The 17025-nt window shown below is 46.7% G+C and overlaps 1 protein-coding gene across 2 annotated transcripts in view; it reads left to right on the top strand.

The window, feature by feature from the left end:
- clcnk (chloride channel K) overlaps window positions 1-17025 on the top strand; it is an 81099-nt gene that overhangs the window by 37587 nt on the left and 26487 nt on the right. For both annotated transcript variants that reach the window (XM_072478292.1, XM_072478291.1), the window contains 7 exons: window positions 302-403; window positions 9328-9412; window positions 9623-9796; window positions 10012-10081; window positions 11860-11970; window positions 12423-12636; window positions 14124-14257. In XM_072478292.1, the coding sequence (XP_072334393.1) occupies window positions 302-403; window positions 9328-9412; window positions 9623-9796; window positions 10012-10081; window positions 11860-11970; window positions 12423-12636; window positions 14124-14257 (890 nt within the window). The remainder of the gene's footprint in view (window positions 1-301; window positions 404-9327; window positions 9413-9622; window positions 9797-10011; window positions 10082-11859; window positions 11971-12422; window positions 12637-14123; window positions 14258-17025) is intronic.

The raw sequence follows: 17025 nt of genomic DNA, 5'->3' as shown, positions 1-17025 counted from the left end.
TTTGACCCATTTAGATACTTCCTACCCCATTCAGGACAAGTGGAGCAAAGTAATTTACAACTCATATCAGCCCATATGTGAGACACTGTGGTACTGATTGTAGCACACTGAGATTGACGTTATTAACCACCCATACAGATGGGCTGCACCACTCTGATGGACAGTGGGGCTGAAGCAGGTTTGTGGAACCGCTAGGCTTTCTGAAAACATGTAGCACAGTTTTTAGACCCGAAATATTACTTCCATTGTTTTGTTTAGAAAATAACTTTTTTTATCTGCTCATTGTTATTCTCCTTTTTAGGATCATCTGTGGACTGCTGAGCTGTGTCTACCTGTGCTGTCAGCGCTGGCTGGTAGGATACATCCGGAGAAATGCTTTCATCCTGAAACTCGTGGCAGCAGAGTAAGATTACAATACTATTTTTACAAAAGTCGCTTGGGAGTACAGAACATGAATGTTGCTGAAAAGAGAGACCAGTTGTCGAAGCTTTTCACCTTGCACTCGTCTGGTATGTTGGAAATGCTTTGACCAATCAAAGTTGACTTGCAAACTAATCAGCACCTTTTCCTCTTGTAGCATAAATTGTTGTGATCCTTGGAAATTTGGTATTCTTGTATTTGTCCTGATGAGTGCAAGACAGCTTTGGCAACCTGTCCCTCTTTACAGCAATATACAATTTTCGCAGTTTTCCTGGTGTGAGAATTGATGATAGACATAAATATCATTCCTGACAGCATCACTACAGAGATATTGAAAAAGTAGGAAGTTACTTGTAACAATTTGCCACCAAAGGATAATAGAGAGGTGAAATACTCAACCACAGAAGACCATCAAAATGGGCAGTATAAATTCGTTCAAGATGCAATTAAGAAATTAATTTTCTGTCACCGCATAACAGTTCAGGAGGGCGGCGTGGTGGCACAGTGGTTAGCACTGCTACCTACAATGCTGAGTACTCAGATTCGATCCCGGCCCGGGGTCACTGTCTATGTGGACTTTGCACATTCTCCCTCTGTCTGCGTGGATTTCACCCCCACAACCCAAAGATGTGCAGGTCAGGTGGATTGGAAAAATAAATAATTGGGTACTCTAAATATTTTTTAAAAGCATAACAGTTCAGGTACTTGTGTAAAATGTCCTCTGTATTTACTGTAGCAAAGTAAGTGACTGAATTTTAGCAGGGCGCGCAAGATAAGGAGCAAGGGGACTGCCAGGGAAATGTAGACTCCACTATGTGATGCTAGAGTCAGTAAATGTTGGCAGATATGGCGAGAATGTGGGTGAGTAGGATTGTTGAATCAACAAAAGTTTACAGCACAGAACTGACCATTCAGACAATCCAGTTGGTGGAGTGTTTTATCCACTGTCATGATATGCAGACATGCACATAATGAGATACAAATAGGCAGCTAATGAATACAGAGAACAGGACAAAACCAATCAGCAGGCAGAACACTTGGGGGTGGTTTCCCACTATAATAGGCACGAGGCACTCACACGCCGCCTCTTTCCACTGGTGACATCTACAGAGTGAGTCAGGGTCTATATATCACATAACACCTCCAGCACGTGGCTAAGAGCTAGTCTGGTTCAGTCAGACAGAGTAATCACACTTAGGTCAGCAGAGAATCAAACTCATAGAGAACTGTGCTAACTGTGTGACAGGTTCAATAAATCAGATTGAACTAACTTCAAGGTCTGGAGTATCTTTCAGTTAAAGCTGCATCCAGTTGCAGCCCATGTTATCTCAGTGTGCTTAACACGACAGGTTTGTCCTCAAACTCGCCATGCTTAGTCTTCAAATGCCTTTGTAGTTTTGAGGGTTTTAAACTTTCAATTGCCAATAGTTCTTGTTGTACATGAAAATAAGGACTGTATTGTCATGATACGCAGACATGCACATAATGAGATACAGACAGGCAGCTAATGAACACAGAGAACAGGACATAACCAATCAGCAGGCAGAACACTTGGGGGTGGTTTCCCATTATGAAAGACACGAGGCACTCACACTCCGCCTCTTTCCACTGGTGACATCTACAGTGTGAGTCAGGGTGTACATATCATATAACTCCTACAGCACCTGGCTAAGAGCTAGTCTGGTTCAGTCAGACAGATTAATCACACTAGGTTAGCAGAGACTCAAACTCACGGAGGATTGAGCTAACTGTGTGACAGGTTCAATAAATCATATTGAACTAACTTCAAGGTGTGGAGTATCTCTCAGGTAAAGCTGCATCCAGTTGCAGCACGTGTTATCTTAGTGTGCTTAACACGACAAGATACCAGAAAACTGCTATCCCCAGGTGATTTACCTCAATCTGTTCCGTGACGACCAATAAATGTATCCCAGCACCATGCAGAAGATCCAGGCTCCTCAACAGTTGCGGACCTCTGGCAATCTCAGTGCCAACTGGCAGACCTTCAAGCAAAAGTTTCTGCTGTACATCGAAGCCTCAGACCTCGAGGGTACGTCTGATACAAGGAAGATTGCGCTTCTCTCAACTGTGGAGGATCAAGGGCAGCATGGTGGCGCAGTGGGTTAGCCCTGCAGCCTCACGGCGCCGAGGTCCCAGGTTCGATCCCGACTCTGGGTCACTAACCGTGTGGAGTTTGCACATTCACCCCGTGTTTGCGTGGGTTTCGCCCCCACAACCCAAAGATGTGCAGGTTAGGTGGATTGGCCACGCTAAATTGCCCCTTAATTGGATAAAATAAATTGGGTACTCTAAATTTTTAAAAAAACTGTGGGGGATCAAGCCATCCAACTCTTCAATTCGCTGAATTTCACTGAAGGCCAGGACAAGACAAAGTTTCAGACCGTCCTGGACAGGTTCGATAGTCATTGTGAAGTGGACACCAATGAAATCTTCGAGCGCTATATATTCAATGAAATCTTCGAGCCTCCAAGGTAAAGATGAATCTTTCAACTCCTTCCTAACTAATCTCCGTCTACTAGCGCTGTCCTGCAACTTTGGTGATATTGCTGTCTCCATGATCAGGGTCCAGATCGTTTTCGGAGTTTACTCTGATCCTCTGAGAGAGCAGCTTTCAAAAATCAAGAATATGACCCTGTCAGTCGCGATTGAAACATGCAAGAGGCAGGCGATGTTTAAATTGCGGAACGCCTGGACACTATGCAGCCGTGTGCAGGTCTGCACCACCGGTCAAGGGCCAGCGCTCCCAATTCCAATGCAGGCGTGTGCGGAGTGTACAGCAAGGTTTACAGGATTCTGATCCTGGCAGTACAACGGACCCAGAGGACACTGCCTAGAGTCCCCCTACCGTGTGGGCATCATTACCACACATGAACATACCTCACTGAAATCATCACAACGCCTGCCCATCCTCACTGTGGATTGACGGACGAATGGCGTGCGGTAATGCAAGTAAATCAATGCTCTATCCAGTTCAAGCTGGACACAGGTGCTTCTGCCAATCTCCTTTCACAGGCGGATTTCAACCGCATCAAGAAGCCACCCAAGCTCCTTCCAGCAGCCTGCCAGCTCCTGGACTATAACAGCAATGCCATCACAGCACTGGGATCCGCCAATCTGCTCGTCTCCAACAAGAGCATTCACGCAAGGCTAAGGTTTGAGATCGTCAAGCCAGACAGGGCCTCCCTGCTCGGCGCACAGGCATGCAAACAGCTACACCTTGTGCAGCGGGTCTACACAATGACCTCCCCAAACGTGGATCTTCAAGCCGGCATTGACGACATCCTCGCTCAGTATCCGGATGTGTTTGACGGGATGGGCACTCTGCCATATCGGTACAAGATCCTGCTGCGGCCTGATGCCACGCCTGTGGTCCAAGCACCACGCCGGTCCCGGCTCCACTGAAGGAGTTCCTGAAGGCACAGCTCAAGGATCATCAGGACCTGGGCATCATTTCCAAAGTTACAGAACCGACTGACTGGGTCAGCTCGATGGTATGTGTTAGAAAGCCTTCGGGGGAGCTGTGCATCTGCATTGATCCCAAGGATCTCAACCAGAATATAATGCGGGAACACTACCTCATCCCGAAGCGGGAGGAACTCACCAGTGAGATGGCACACGCCCGGTTTTTCACAAAGCTAGATGCGTCACAGGGATTCTGGCAAATCCAGCAGGATGAGTCCAGCAGAAGGCTCTGCACCTTCAACACACCGTTTGGCAGGTACTGCTATAATCGTATGCCGTTCGGCATTGTCTCGGCCTCGGAGATCTTCCATAGAATCAAGGAGCAGATGATGGAGGGCATTGAAGGGGTTTGTGTGTATGTGGACGACGTTATCGTATGGTCCACAATCCCCGAAGAGCACATCTCTCATCTCCAGCAGATATTCTGCCGTGACCATGCCAATGGCCTCAAGCTGAACAGGGCCAAGTGTTGCTTTGGCATGTCAACACTTAAGTTCTTAGGTGACCAGATATCTCAGCAGGGTGTGCGCCCGGACGCAGACAAAGTCAGGGCCATCGAAGCCATGAAGACCCCTGAAGACAAGAAGGCGGTGCTGCGCTTTTTAGGCATGGTAAACTTCTTGGGCAAGTTTATCCCAAACCTGGCCTCACACACCACGGCCCTCAGACACCTGGTAAAAAAGTCTACTGTCTTTGAGCAGCAGGCAGCTCATCAAGCAGAGTGGTTGGAGCTGAAAGCTAAGCTCACCACTGCACCTGTATTGGCATTTTTTGACCCTGACAGGGAAACGAAAATCTCGACAGATGCGAGCCAGGATGACATCGGCGCGGTGTTGCTCCAGCGCGATGACACCTCATCCTGGGCACCGGTTGCCGACGCATCACAGGCGATGACACCCACCGGGCAGCGGTACGCCCAAATTGAAAAGGAATGCCTGGGCCTGCTTACTGGAATTCTCAAGTTCCACGATTATGTCTACGGCCTGCCGACGTTCACTGTCGAGACGGTCCACAGGCCTCTGGTCCACATTATCCACAAGGACCTGAAGGACATGACGCCCCGGCTGTAGCGCATCCTCCTCAGACTCCGGAGGTATGACTTTGAACTCGTGTACACGCCTGGCAACGAGCTCGTTATTGCGGATACCTTGTCCCGCTCCATAACCTTGCCTGCTGACCCGCCGGCATTCGTCCAACAGATTGAATCACAGCTGCAGCTGTGGGCCAGCAACCTCCTGCCGTCGGATGAAAAGGTGATTTGCATTCGCGAGGAGACAGCCAAAGACCCTCTTCTGCAGCGTGCCATGCGCCACCTCACCGATGGCTGGCAAAAAGGACAGTGCCCTCAATTCTTCAAGGTGAAGGACGATCTGATGGTAGTTGATGGCATCCTCCTCAAGCTGGACCGCATTGTCATTCCACTCAGTCTCCAGAGCTTGGTGCTCCGGCAAATCCATGAGGGACATCTGGGTGTCGAGAAGTGCAGGCGCAGAGCCAGGCAAGGTGTCTACTAGCCTTGGATTAGTCAGGATATCTCAAATATAATCCTCAACTGTCCGACCTGTCAACGCTTCCAGCCAGCACAGGGCAAGGAGACGCTTCAGCAGCACAAAATCGTGACCTCCCCATGGTCCAAGGTGGGCATCGACCTCTTTCATTCCAATGGTCATGATTATGTGTTAATCATTGATTATTTTTCTAACTACCCAGAAGTTGTGAAGCTCTCGGACCTCACATCCAAAACCATCATCAAGGCCTGTAAGGAGACGTTCTCCAGGCATGGTATTCCACTCACTGTCATGAGTGACAACGGTCCTTGCTTCAGCAGTCAAGAGTGGTCAAGATTTGCCCAGGTATATCAGTTTCATCACATCACTTCCAGCCCGTATTACCCGCAGTCCAACGGGAAGGTTGAGAAAGGGGTACACATAGTGAAGCAGCCCACCTGCAAGGCCGCGGATTCTGCTTCTGACGTCAACCTAGCGCTGCTTGCGTACAGGGCAACCCCTCTGTCTACCGGCATGTCACCGGCTCAACCCCTGATGAACAGGGACCTGCGGACGACTCTTCCAGCCATACACTTGCCTGACCTGGATCACCTCCCGGTTCTGCAGAAGGTGCAGAAACTCAGGGACCGGCAAAAGCAGAGCTATGATGCTCATGCCACTTATTTGCCTGTGCTATCCCCGGCAAATGCTGTTCGGATCAAGCTACCTGATGGAGGCTGGTCAGCTCCAGCTGTTCTTGTTCGACAGGCTGCTCCCCGATCGTATGTTGTGCGTATGGCTGATGGCTCTGTTGTGCGGCGCAAGAGACAGGCACTGCGCACAGTTGCCCACCCGCAGCCCATTCTTCATTGTTTCCATCTGTTATTGTGCCACCTCCTGATACCGCGAACCACGAGGCCACCAGTCAGGCTTCAATCCCGCCTATCAAGGCACCGTCGTCCGCACCACCACCTCTCTGGCGGTCCACCAGGATCAGACGCAAGCCCCAGAGACTGGACTTATGAACACTTGCTTTGTTTGCTATGTTCTGTTTTTGCACCTTAGACACCTGGGGCGAAATTCTCCTACCCGCCCCGCCACATTTCTGCCCCGACCGGCCGGCGGGAGTCTCCGTAACACCGGCCGGTCAATGGGGTGTCCCATTGTGGGGCAGCCCCACGCCGTCGGGAAACCCCCGGGCGCCGGCAAAACGGAGACTCCCGCCGGCGGAGAATGACGCCCCTGTTTTCACATGTACATATGTTCCCATCTGCTACTGTGTGTAAATAAGTTAGTTTTTCGGTCTACACATGTAAATACTTTCACATAGACCATAGAAAAACATTTCAAAAGGGGAGAAGTCATGATATGCAGACATGCACATAATGAGATACAAATAGGCAGCTAATGAAAACAGAGAACAGGACATAACCAATCAGCAGGCAGAACACTTGGGGGTGGTTTCCCACTATAAAAGGCACGAGACACTCACACTCCGCCTCTTTCCACTGGTGACATCTACAGTGTGAGTCAGGGTGTACATATCATATAACACCTCCAGCACGTAGCTAAGAGCTAGTCTGGTTCAGTCAGACAGATTAATCACACTAGGTTAGCAGAGAGTCGAACTCACAGAGGATTGAGCTAACTGTGTGACAGGTTCAATAAATCATATTGAACTAACTTCAAGGTGTGGAGTATCTCTCAGGTAAAGCTGCATCCAGTTGCAGCACGTGTTATCTTACTGTGCTTAACACGACATCCACCAGTTACCGAGTCTAATCCCATGCTCCTGCCAACTCTTCATGCTCCTCCTTTTCAAGCAACCATCTAATTGCCTTTTAAAAGATTTCAAAAACCATGTTTAAACAACTGTATGTAGCAGAGAATTCTACATTGTAACCACCTTTTGTATAAAAAAGAAATCTAACACACCCTCTGTATCCTTCTGTGATTGTGTTAAGCTCTTTCATCGTCCGGTCATCAATCAGTGGACAGAATCTATCACTGTTTACCTTGTCAAAACTTTGAAAACCTCTATCAATCAGTTCTGAATGTGAGCTATAGTGAAAAAGCTCTAACTTCCCAAGTCCCCTGTCACAAATGAACTGTAATTCTTTTTTCCCGTTTACATCCTGTTGAATTAAAGCTACACAGTTTCCATCATTTTTTTCGAATGGGATACCTAAAAAGCTGTACGACCCCCCCCCCCCCCCCCCCCCCCCCCCCCCCCACTTCCCCCACTTCAGTTGCGACTTGGTCGTGTACAGCTTCGGCATTGCACTGCACTGGAATGTTACCAACAGAGGGGTAGGTGTAAGGTGGTCCACCAACCTTTGGGCCAATTGAGACCTGTAAGTGGCTAATTAATTGCCTCCTCTCCCCATCGCTGCTATTTTACCACGCCAGGCAGTGAGACCACAGGTAAACACAGGCAGCCGAGATTCTAAAGCTGAGTGGGAAACCCTTCTGTTAGCTCACCTTGTGCCTAATGGAAGTCCCCACTCCATCCCCAATCGAAATGGTCACCCCTGCTCTCCATTCACAGCTTTAGCAACTGGGCCCTCAGCAGCAGAATTGTGTGCAACCATAATCCGCAACCTTATGGCACGACATATCCCCCACTCTACTATTGCCATTGAACCAGGAGGGTCAACCTTGGTTCAATGAAGAGTGCAAGAGGGCACACACCAGGAATGGCACCAGGCATATTGAGAAATGAGCTGTCAACCTGGGTGAAGTTGCAACACGGCCATTTACAGCCCCATCGGTCTACTCTTGATCACCAGCAAAGCGATGGAAGGGGTCATCAGCAGTGCTATCAAGAAGCACTTGCTCAGCACTGCATTCAGCTTAGGTTCTGCCAGGATCACTCCGCTCTTGACCTCATTACAGCCCTCGTTCAAACAAGGACAAAAGAGCAGAACTCCAGAGGTGAGAGTGGCTGCCCTTGACACCAAGGTTGTATTTAACCAAGTATGGCATCAAGGGGCTCTAGCAAAGCTGGAGTCAGTGAAAATCAGGGGAAAACCCTCCACTGGTTGGAGTCATACATGTCACAAAGGAAGATGTTTGTGTTTGTTGGAAATCAATCATCTCAGTCCCAGGCCACCACTGCAGGCGTTCCTAAGGGTAGTGTTCTAGGGCCAACCATCTTCACCTTCCCTCCATCAGAAGGACAGAAGTTGGGCTGTTTGCTGATCAACGCACAACATTCAGCAACTGCTCTGACAATTTTTTTTTTTTAAAATTAGATTACCCAATTTTTTGTCGAGGACCCTGGTTTGATCCCAACCGTGGGTTACTGTCCGTGTGGAGTTTGCACATTCTTCCCGTGTCTGCGTGGATCTCACCCCCCACAACCCAAAGATGTGCAGGGTAGGTGCATTGGCCACGCTAAATTGCCCCTTAATTGGAATAAAGCTTTAAGTGTACAGAGTATGACAAGCATAACAAATAGATTTCCAATCTGTACCAATGAAGATTGCACGTGTTAGTTCCATGGTATTAAAAAAGAATTAAGAATAAGAATTTAGAGGAATTCTGTGCTGGCACAACTGGAGAGCTATCTTGTGTTAACATTATTATATTGACACTTGAAAAGTTTCCAAATACATTTATAAAGAAGGGTCAATCTGTTTTCTTTCAGTGTCTGTTAATTGACAATGACAGTGAGAGCGAAGCATTCATTAATTAGCAAGATGTTGAAGTTAAAACGTTCATTAACAGTCGCAGTGAGAGCCAATGTACACAATCTGTAGAAAATAATTTTCCGACAGATCATTTGAGACTGTCTCTGTTTACTTGCACCATTACTGTATCACGAAAGTGACTGAATTGAGTGTTCGATTGAGCTGGTTTGTGATACGATTGTTCAAACCTTTTTAGGTTAAAGAATGAGACATTAGCTAATATCCAAATAATGTTCTATCAATAGGAAGGCAGTGTACTCGGGACTTGTAACCTTGCTCTTGGCGTCCATCACCTTCCCTGGCAGTTTGGGGCAATTCATGGCATGCAGGGTGAGTATTTATGAATATGAAGCATGTCTCACCTTGTAACCAGATACAGCGTCACGTCCAGTTAATATATGGAATAGGACAGATACTGAACTTCAGGATTTCTCAGCCAAAGGAAACGGTCTAATTTTCCCACTGTTCTAAATCTATAAAAGGCGAGCGAAGAAATGTCTTCAGTGTAGAAATGATAATCTCTGACTGTGTTCTCTGCAGCTCACCATGAAAGAACTTCTCTCTTCACTCTTTGATCACCGGTCCTGGGGTGTGCTTTCCCAGAATGCAACACTTGATATCCAGGCCAGAGTCGACCCTGACAACCTGTGGATTGAATGGTGCCACCCATCCTTCACCTTTTTTGGCACACTCCTGTTTTTCCTATTCATGAAGGTAAGGTATGGTTTTCACTCAGCCCCCAGCCTCGAAACCCTCCACTCATTAACTGCTGGCCCAAAGTGAGTTTTAGGAATTTAGCGTCCAGGGGCACAATCAAACACGCATTTAAGAACAGCCTTCATTCACACATAGCCCATGAACATACAACAGTAAAAAATCCTGTCAGGGGTTTTGTGCTGGACTAATTATCTCTCCTTTATCTCCTCTAGTTTTGGATGCTGATCCTTGCGACCACGATGCCAATGCCAGCTGGGTATTTCATGCCAGTGCTTATCTATGGTAAGTTAAAGAAATAAGTCTTCCTCCTGGCTGAGGTGTGAACTAATTGCATTGGACAGAGCAAAGCTTTAAAATCAAGTTATGTTGAAACTACCTGAATCTGAACCTGTACTTTTTATATATACAAGTCGTTGCTGCATTTGCAATTCTGAAACACAGAAGAATAGGCATAGAAGAGAGACCATTTGGCCCATCGGCGTCCTGCTGGTCAAGAAAAAGGGCGATCCGGCTTAATCCCATTTTCTAAACTTTGGTCTGTTAAACCCTGTATTTCTTTTTTATGTAGTGAGTGTTTCTATCTCTACACCTAGCTGGCAGTGAAATCCAGAATCTGCCCCTCCTCCAGTCCTCTCTCTCTCTCTCTCTTTTTCTCTCTCTCTCTCCAACCTTCTGGGTGAAAAGGATTCTCCTCAATTCCTCTCAAATTCTCCAGTTATGGCAGTACCCTCAGTTTCCTCTAGAGTGCGATCATATCCTTACTGTAATGTGGTGACCAGAACTAATATGGTGACCAGGAGTATGATCTACAAGGCAGCCTGGTGGTGCAGTGGTTAGCACTGCTGCCTCACGGCGCCGAGGTCCCAGGTTCGATCCCGGCTCTGGGTCACTGTCTGTGTGGAGTTTGCACATTCTCCCCGTGTTTGCGTGGGTTTCACTCCCACAGCCCACAGATGTGCAGGGTAGGTGGATTGGCCACGCTAAATTGCCCCTTAATTGGAAAAAATGAATTGGGCACTCTAAGTTTATAAAAGAAAAAGGAGTATGATTTACTGGCCACCTTGTGCTTGAGCAATATCCAGGCTCGGGCTGATAAGTGGCAAGTAACGTTCGCGGCACACACGTGCCAAGCAATGATCATCAGCAACAAGTGAAAATCTAACCATCGCCCCTTGACATTCAATGGCATTACTATCGCTGAATCCCTCACCATCAACATCCTGGGGGTTACCATTGATCAGAAACTCAACTGGACTAGTCATATAAATACTGTGGCTACCAGAGCATGCCAGATGCTTGGGAATCCTGCTGTGAGTAACTCACCTCCTGACTCCCCAAAGCCTGTCCACCATTTGCAAGGCGCAAGTCAGGGGTGTGATGGAATACTCTCCTTTTGCCTGGATGTGTCCAGCTCCAACAAGGCTCAAGAAGGTCAACACCATCCAGGACAAAGCAGCCCGCTTGATTAGCACCTCATCCAAAACCATTCATTCCCTGCAGAAGGACAAGGGCAACACATACACAGGAACACCACCATTTGGAATTCCACCTCCCGGTCACTCAACACCCTGACTTGAAAATATAACGCCATTCCTTCACTGTCGCTGGGTCAAAAATCCTAACAGCACAGTGGCTGTGCCTACACCACATGGACTGCACGGGCTCAGGAAGGCAGCTCACCACCCACTTCTCAAAGGCAATTAGGGATGGGCAACAAATGGTGATCTAGCCAGCGATGCCCTCATCCCATAAATTCATAAAAAATGGAGTGATGAGCAGATGGTTGTTTCATTTATAGAAAAGGAGGATATGTAGTCCCTCCCTAGGTAGCTATAAACAAGGGGATGTAGAGTCTGCCCTCATGGTTAATTATAGATCGGGAGATGTATGGCTTCCCTCCTGAGTGATTTATAGATTGAGTAGATGGCACTTGCTCCAGGATGGCTACACAAGGGGAACATTTAAGGTTTAGCTCAGGAGAACTTTAAATCTGTGATTTATTATGCTATACAAGCAATGGCTTATTAAGCCCTGATATTTATCCTTTGCATTTTGTGTAGGTGCTGTGATAGGTCGTTTGGTAGGAGAAGTTGTGGCTGTTATATTTCCTAATGGCATCAAGTCAGAAGGCGTTTTGAACCCGATAATCCCTGGGGGATATGCCCTTGCAGGCAAGTATGTGCTGGTCATGCATTTCCAAAATATGCCACTAATGTTTACGGTGCAAGTCTCCCGATCCGTCCTGTAGGACTGAAGATTACTTGTGCCTAACTGGCTTCCGATATTGCAGGCAAACCTTCTAATCGCAAAGCTCTATTGCTCTGTGTGGAGCAGCTCGGTCAGAAGGTTTTCCCACCATATTAGTAGCTGCACTGATGAATGATGATCCTATTTGAAGGATGATGTGTGGAGTGTGTCGCCACATCCTTCCCTCCTTCCCTTCTTGCTTTCTAATATGTACAGTCTTTCTGTTGGAAACTCCATGGATGGTAGTTATGGCATCCAGGCATTGCTTTGCTAATTTAGGTGTATCTTTTCAAGGAATGAAAGCTCTGTTTTGATAGGTCACTTTTGCCCTCGGCAAACTCAAATAAACTGAGGTATTTATTTTTTGTCTTGGCAGGGGCAGCAGCATTCTCCGGAGCTGTGACCCACACACTGTCTACAGCGCTGTTGGTATTCGAGCTCACGGGACAGATGGCGCATTTCTTACCTGTTCTATTGGCTGTACTTGTAGCAAATGCCATAGCGCAGAAATTCCAACCTTCCTTCTATGACGGCACCATCATTGTGAAGAAGCTGCCATATTTACCTAAAATACGGAGCGTTGACATTGGGTACGTATCACCCCTAATGTCAGTACATAGAACATTACAGCGCAGTACAGGCCCTTCGGCCCTCGATGTAGGTTGGTGGTGGTGGGATGCCTGATAGGTGTGGTGGGTTATAGTGCGCATGGTCTCTATATTTATCTGGCTGGATTTTGTGGGTGGGGTAAGGCTTTTGGCTGGAAGTCTCAGAACCTGAATCTGTTTTAATGTCGCTGCTTGTGCCTTCTCTTTCAAGCACCTTCCCCAATCAGAAACGAGCCTGAATGACAGGTTTCATTCCTTGTCAGGTGGGGAAGGCTCTGGAAGAGGCCTTAAGCCAGGATCTGGTCGTGAGTCCGCAGCTGGGTTAGCAAGAGGTAGAGGGCCTGCAATTCGGGATGAGCTGAAGTGGTTGCTGATCCTGGGCAGCGGGGGGGAGGCGTTCCGTCTCTGATCCCAGAGCACATCCAATAGCACGCAGGAAGCTTGGTGGCCCAGCAGTAAGCACCCCTACCTCTCTTGACCCACAAGCAGTGCTGTAAAAGGCATTTGCTTTTTTCCTCAAAGTGGTCTTCACATCCCTTTAGTTTTTTAAAAATGAATTTAGTGTACCCAATTTATTTTTCCAATTAAGGGGCAATTTAGCGTGGCCAATCCACCCACCCTGCACACCTTTGTGTTGTGGGGGTGAGACCCAAGCAAACACGGGAGAATGTGCCAACTCCACACGGACAGTGATCCAGAGCCAGGATCAAACCTGGGTCCTCAGCGGCGTGAGGCTGCAGTGCTACCCACTGTGCCAAAGTGCTGCCCTCTCACATTCCTTCAGTTGCTACGTTTCCTGATGACTGGCCAGCCATGGTGAAACCATGAAGATATGTTGATTATGAGGAATTCTGTCTCATTATAATATTTAAATAGCCAACCCATCTCCCGGGAGCAGGTCGTTTGCCCATTCCTCTGTTCCTCTCCATTAAAAGCAGAGGTGGGTGGGTTTGAGATGAGTTGGCGGCGGGTTCGAGATTTTCAAAAATGCTAATGTCCCACCCAACTAAACCTAACTATTTTGGGGAGTTAAATGTACCCTTGAAACTTTCAAACTCTGTACATCTTTTGTTTTATTGTGGGCCAGGAGGTTCTGTAACTCAGTAAGTAGTTCACCTGTCTCTGAGCCAGAAGCTCTGGGTTAACATGCCACTCCAGGACTTGGTGGTCACTGAAGGAGTGTTCGCAGCATGGGGACATTAGTTTCCTAATTAGCCCAACAGCCCTTGCCCAGCATTTCCCAAAAGGAAAACTGTGTGTGAAGAGACAAAACAAACAGATGTGCTCCAAACCAAATCACTCGATGGCATCTTTTCAGAGATGTTCCTTCTTACACATTCTTGTTATAGACATCAGAACAACAAATATTTATCACTTACTATCTTGCCGTTTTATCCTGTTACCTTTACTGGAACAGACCCAGGCTGAATCTTGCTGTTATATTTAAATAATATCGATCTATTCTTCAGCTCTTACAATGTGACAGTGGAAGAGTTCATGAACACCAATATCATGTGTTTGGACAAAAGTTTCAACTACACTGATATCCTGCGGCTGGTGACCTCACGTTCTGATGCTGTATATCCTGTTGTAGAGAATTCAGGTAATTACCTGAACACTAACCTAATCTGCTGGTGACAGACTTTCATTTCGGATTGCTGGTGGTCTGAATTTGTGACCAATCTCCTTTGCTTCGGGCAACTTGGTGACACTGTATTGGTGTCGAATTCTTTTTTTAATTTAGAAATTTACCCAATTCATTTTTTCCAATTAAGGGGCAATTTAGCGCGGCCAATCCATCTACCCTGCACATCTTTGGGTTGTGGGGGCGAAACCCACGCAGACACAGGGAGAATGTGCAAACTCCACACGGACAGTGACCCAGAGCCGGGATCGAACCTGGGACCTCGGCGCCGTGATGCAGCAGTGCTAACCCACTGTGCCACCGTGCTGCCCTTTGTTGTCGATTTCTGATATCTTTTATTTAATAATAATAACTTTTTATTGTCACAAGTATGAAGTTACTGTGAAAAGCCCCTAGTTGCCACATTCCGGAGCCTGTTCGGGTAAGCTGGTACGGGGGTTATGATTGAACAAAGTTTTTTTTTAATTTAGAGGACCCAATTATTTTTTTTCCCAATTAAGGGGCAATTTAGCGTGGTCAATCCACCTAACCTACACATCTTTGGGTTGTGGGGGTGAAACCCATGCAGACATGGGGAGAATGTGCAAACTCGACACAGAGAGTGACCCAGGGCCGGGATTCAAACCCGGGTCCTCAGTGCCATAGGCAGCAGTGCTAACCACTGTGCCACCTGCCGCTCCATGATTGAACATAGTTAAATATTTTCTATCATCCTGCACGCTTGTTTCAATTGAAAGGCTCTAGTTTTCAAGAACAGATGCAAAAGAGAATGTAATGATGCTGAATAAGGTGGTATGTTCAGAGCTGTTCGCTTAATCGTAGGTGTATTATCATATTGAATTAAATTATTATCATATTAAATTTAGGTGATAAAGAAATAAGACTCCCAGGTATAAGAAACTTGAATTAAGAAAGTTGTGGATGATTTCTTTGGAAAAGATGAGACGTACCCTATTTGATATTTATTCTGGTGAAGGATCCAAATATCAGTGTTTAAAATTTTAAAATGGAGAAATTAAGGATTGGAAGCGAGGTCAGAGTATGTTTACACCATAAGGCAATAGAGCAGTGAAATATTTTCCCCCAGGAAGGTTAATTAAAACAGACAGTAAAACAATAGATTCACAACATCATGATGTGCTTACAGATGAGGAAGGTCATTTATCCAATCTTAATTCACCCATCCAGAACAAACTTACACTCTCCTCATTTGTGATTGTTTTTTAAATGTTTCCAAGGTTCCATCTACCATTGTGCCCGGAAGTTCATCCCGTGTGTTAATCACTGTGCTTGAAGAAGTGTATCCCGACAGACATATGATTAGATTCTAAAGGGGATGGGGCAGAGATGAGGGGCGGGATTCTCCGACCCCCCCGCCGGGTCGGAGAATCGGGTCGAGGGGCCGAGTGGCCTACTCCTGCTCCTAATTCGTATGTTCATACGGTCGTATGGTCCACTCCTCTTTCTTATGTCAGTTTGTGTCCCCTTGTCCTCCTCAAGTGTTTCTGCTTAGCTTTTTCAACATCAATATATATTTCCCTAAGATCACCACTCAGACATCTCCCTTCCAAGCTGACTAGTTTGCAAGTGTGCCTTGATTCCCTGGGGCCATGCAGGCAGCAGCCCAGGCTGAAGACCTCTGACATTAAGGATCAACCTTGGGGCTCTTCTCAACACTGTTTCCTGTGCTTAAATATCTCCTTGTTTCTTGGTGACTAGAATTGGACAGAGTGCTTATGTTGTGGTCTGACGAGAACACTGTAGTTTGTTCGTGATGCCCTTTGATCTGCATGCTGCTTTGACCGTGTAATTCTGCCGACTTTATTTATTGCTGTTCAACATTTGTTAGATATGTGGAAGGTCATTTATCTGCTTCACTCTTAGCTTTTTAATGCAGTGCCTTGAATATGCATGTTGTTCATCTCTTCTTCCCATATGCAGTAGTTTGCATTTGTCTGGATTGAATGCAATCTGTCATTGTTCAGCCCTCTCCTATATTAACGCAATCTGTAATTTCTGCCTCATCTCCTCGAGTTGTAATAACCCTGGTTTGGTATCTCTGTAAATCTGGCCAATTTGCATTGAAGATTCTGTACCCAAGTCGTTGACGTACGGTATTGTTCTTCCAACAACAGATCCAGTGCCACCCCTGATCTCACTCAACAATTCCCCTCATCTGCATTAGTCTTTCTCGAACTAGAACCCATTGTGTTCTACTCTTCATGTGTTCTCAAGTTTTACCTTTTTTTTAACTTTAATAGTGAGGTTTCATGTGAAACAAAGAAACATAGGAATTAGGAGCAGAAGTGGGCAATTCAATCCTTCGAGCTTGCTCCGCCATTCAAACAGATCATTGCTGATCTCTTCCTGGTCTAAAATCTACCTCCCCACCGTTGTGCATATCCCTTTAAACTGTTTTTTTTATCAGTAATATATCAATCTCTTTATATATCGGCGGAGCACACAGCATCATAAGTACACAAGTTATCATAGAATTTACAGTGCAGAAGGAGGCCATTCGGCCCATCGAGTCTACACCGGCTCTTGGAAAGAGCACCCTACCCAAGGTCCACACCTTCACCCCATAACCCAATAACCTCACCCAACACTAAGGGCACTTTTGGACACTAAGGGCAATTTATCATGGCCAATCCACCTAACCTGCACATCTTTGGACTGTGGGAGGAAACCGGAGCATCCGGAGGAAACCCACGCACACACGGGGA

This window comes from Scyliorhinus torazame, chromosome 16 (genome assembly GCF_047496885.1).
Source record: "Scyliorhinus torazame isolate Kashiwa2021f chromosome 16, sScyTor2.1, whole genome shotgun sequence".
NCBI lineage: Eukaryota > Metazoa > Chordata > Chondrichthyes > Carcharhiniformes > Scyliorhinidae > Scyliorhinus > Scyliorhinus torazame.
Note: the sequence above shows the minus strand (reverse complement) of the source record. Positions and strands in the feature narration are given on the sequence as shown.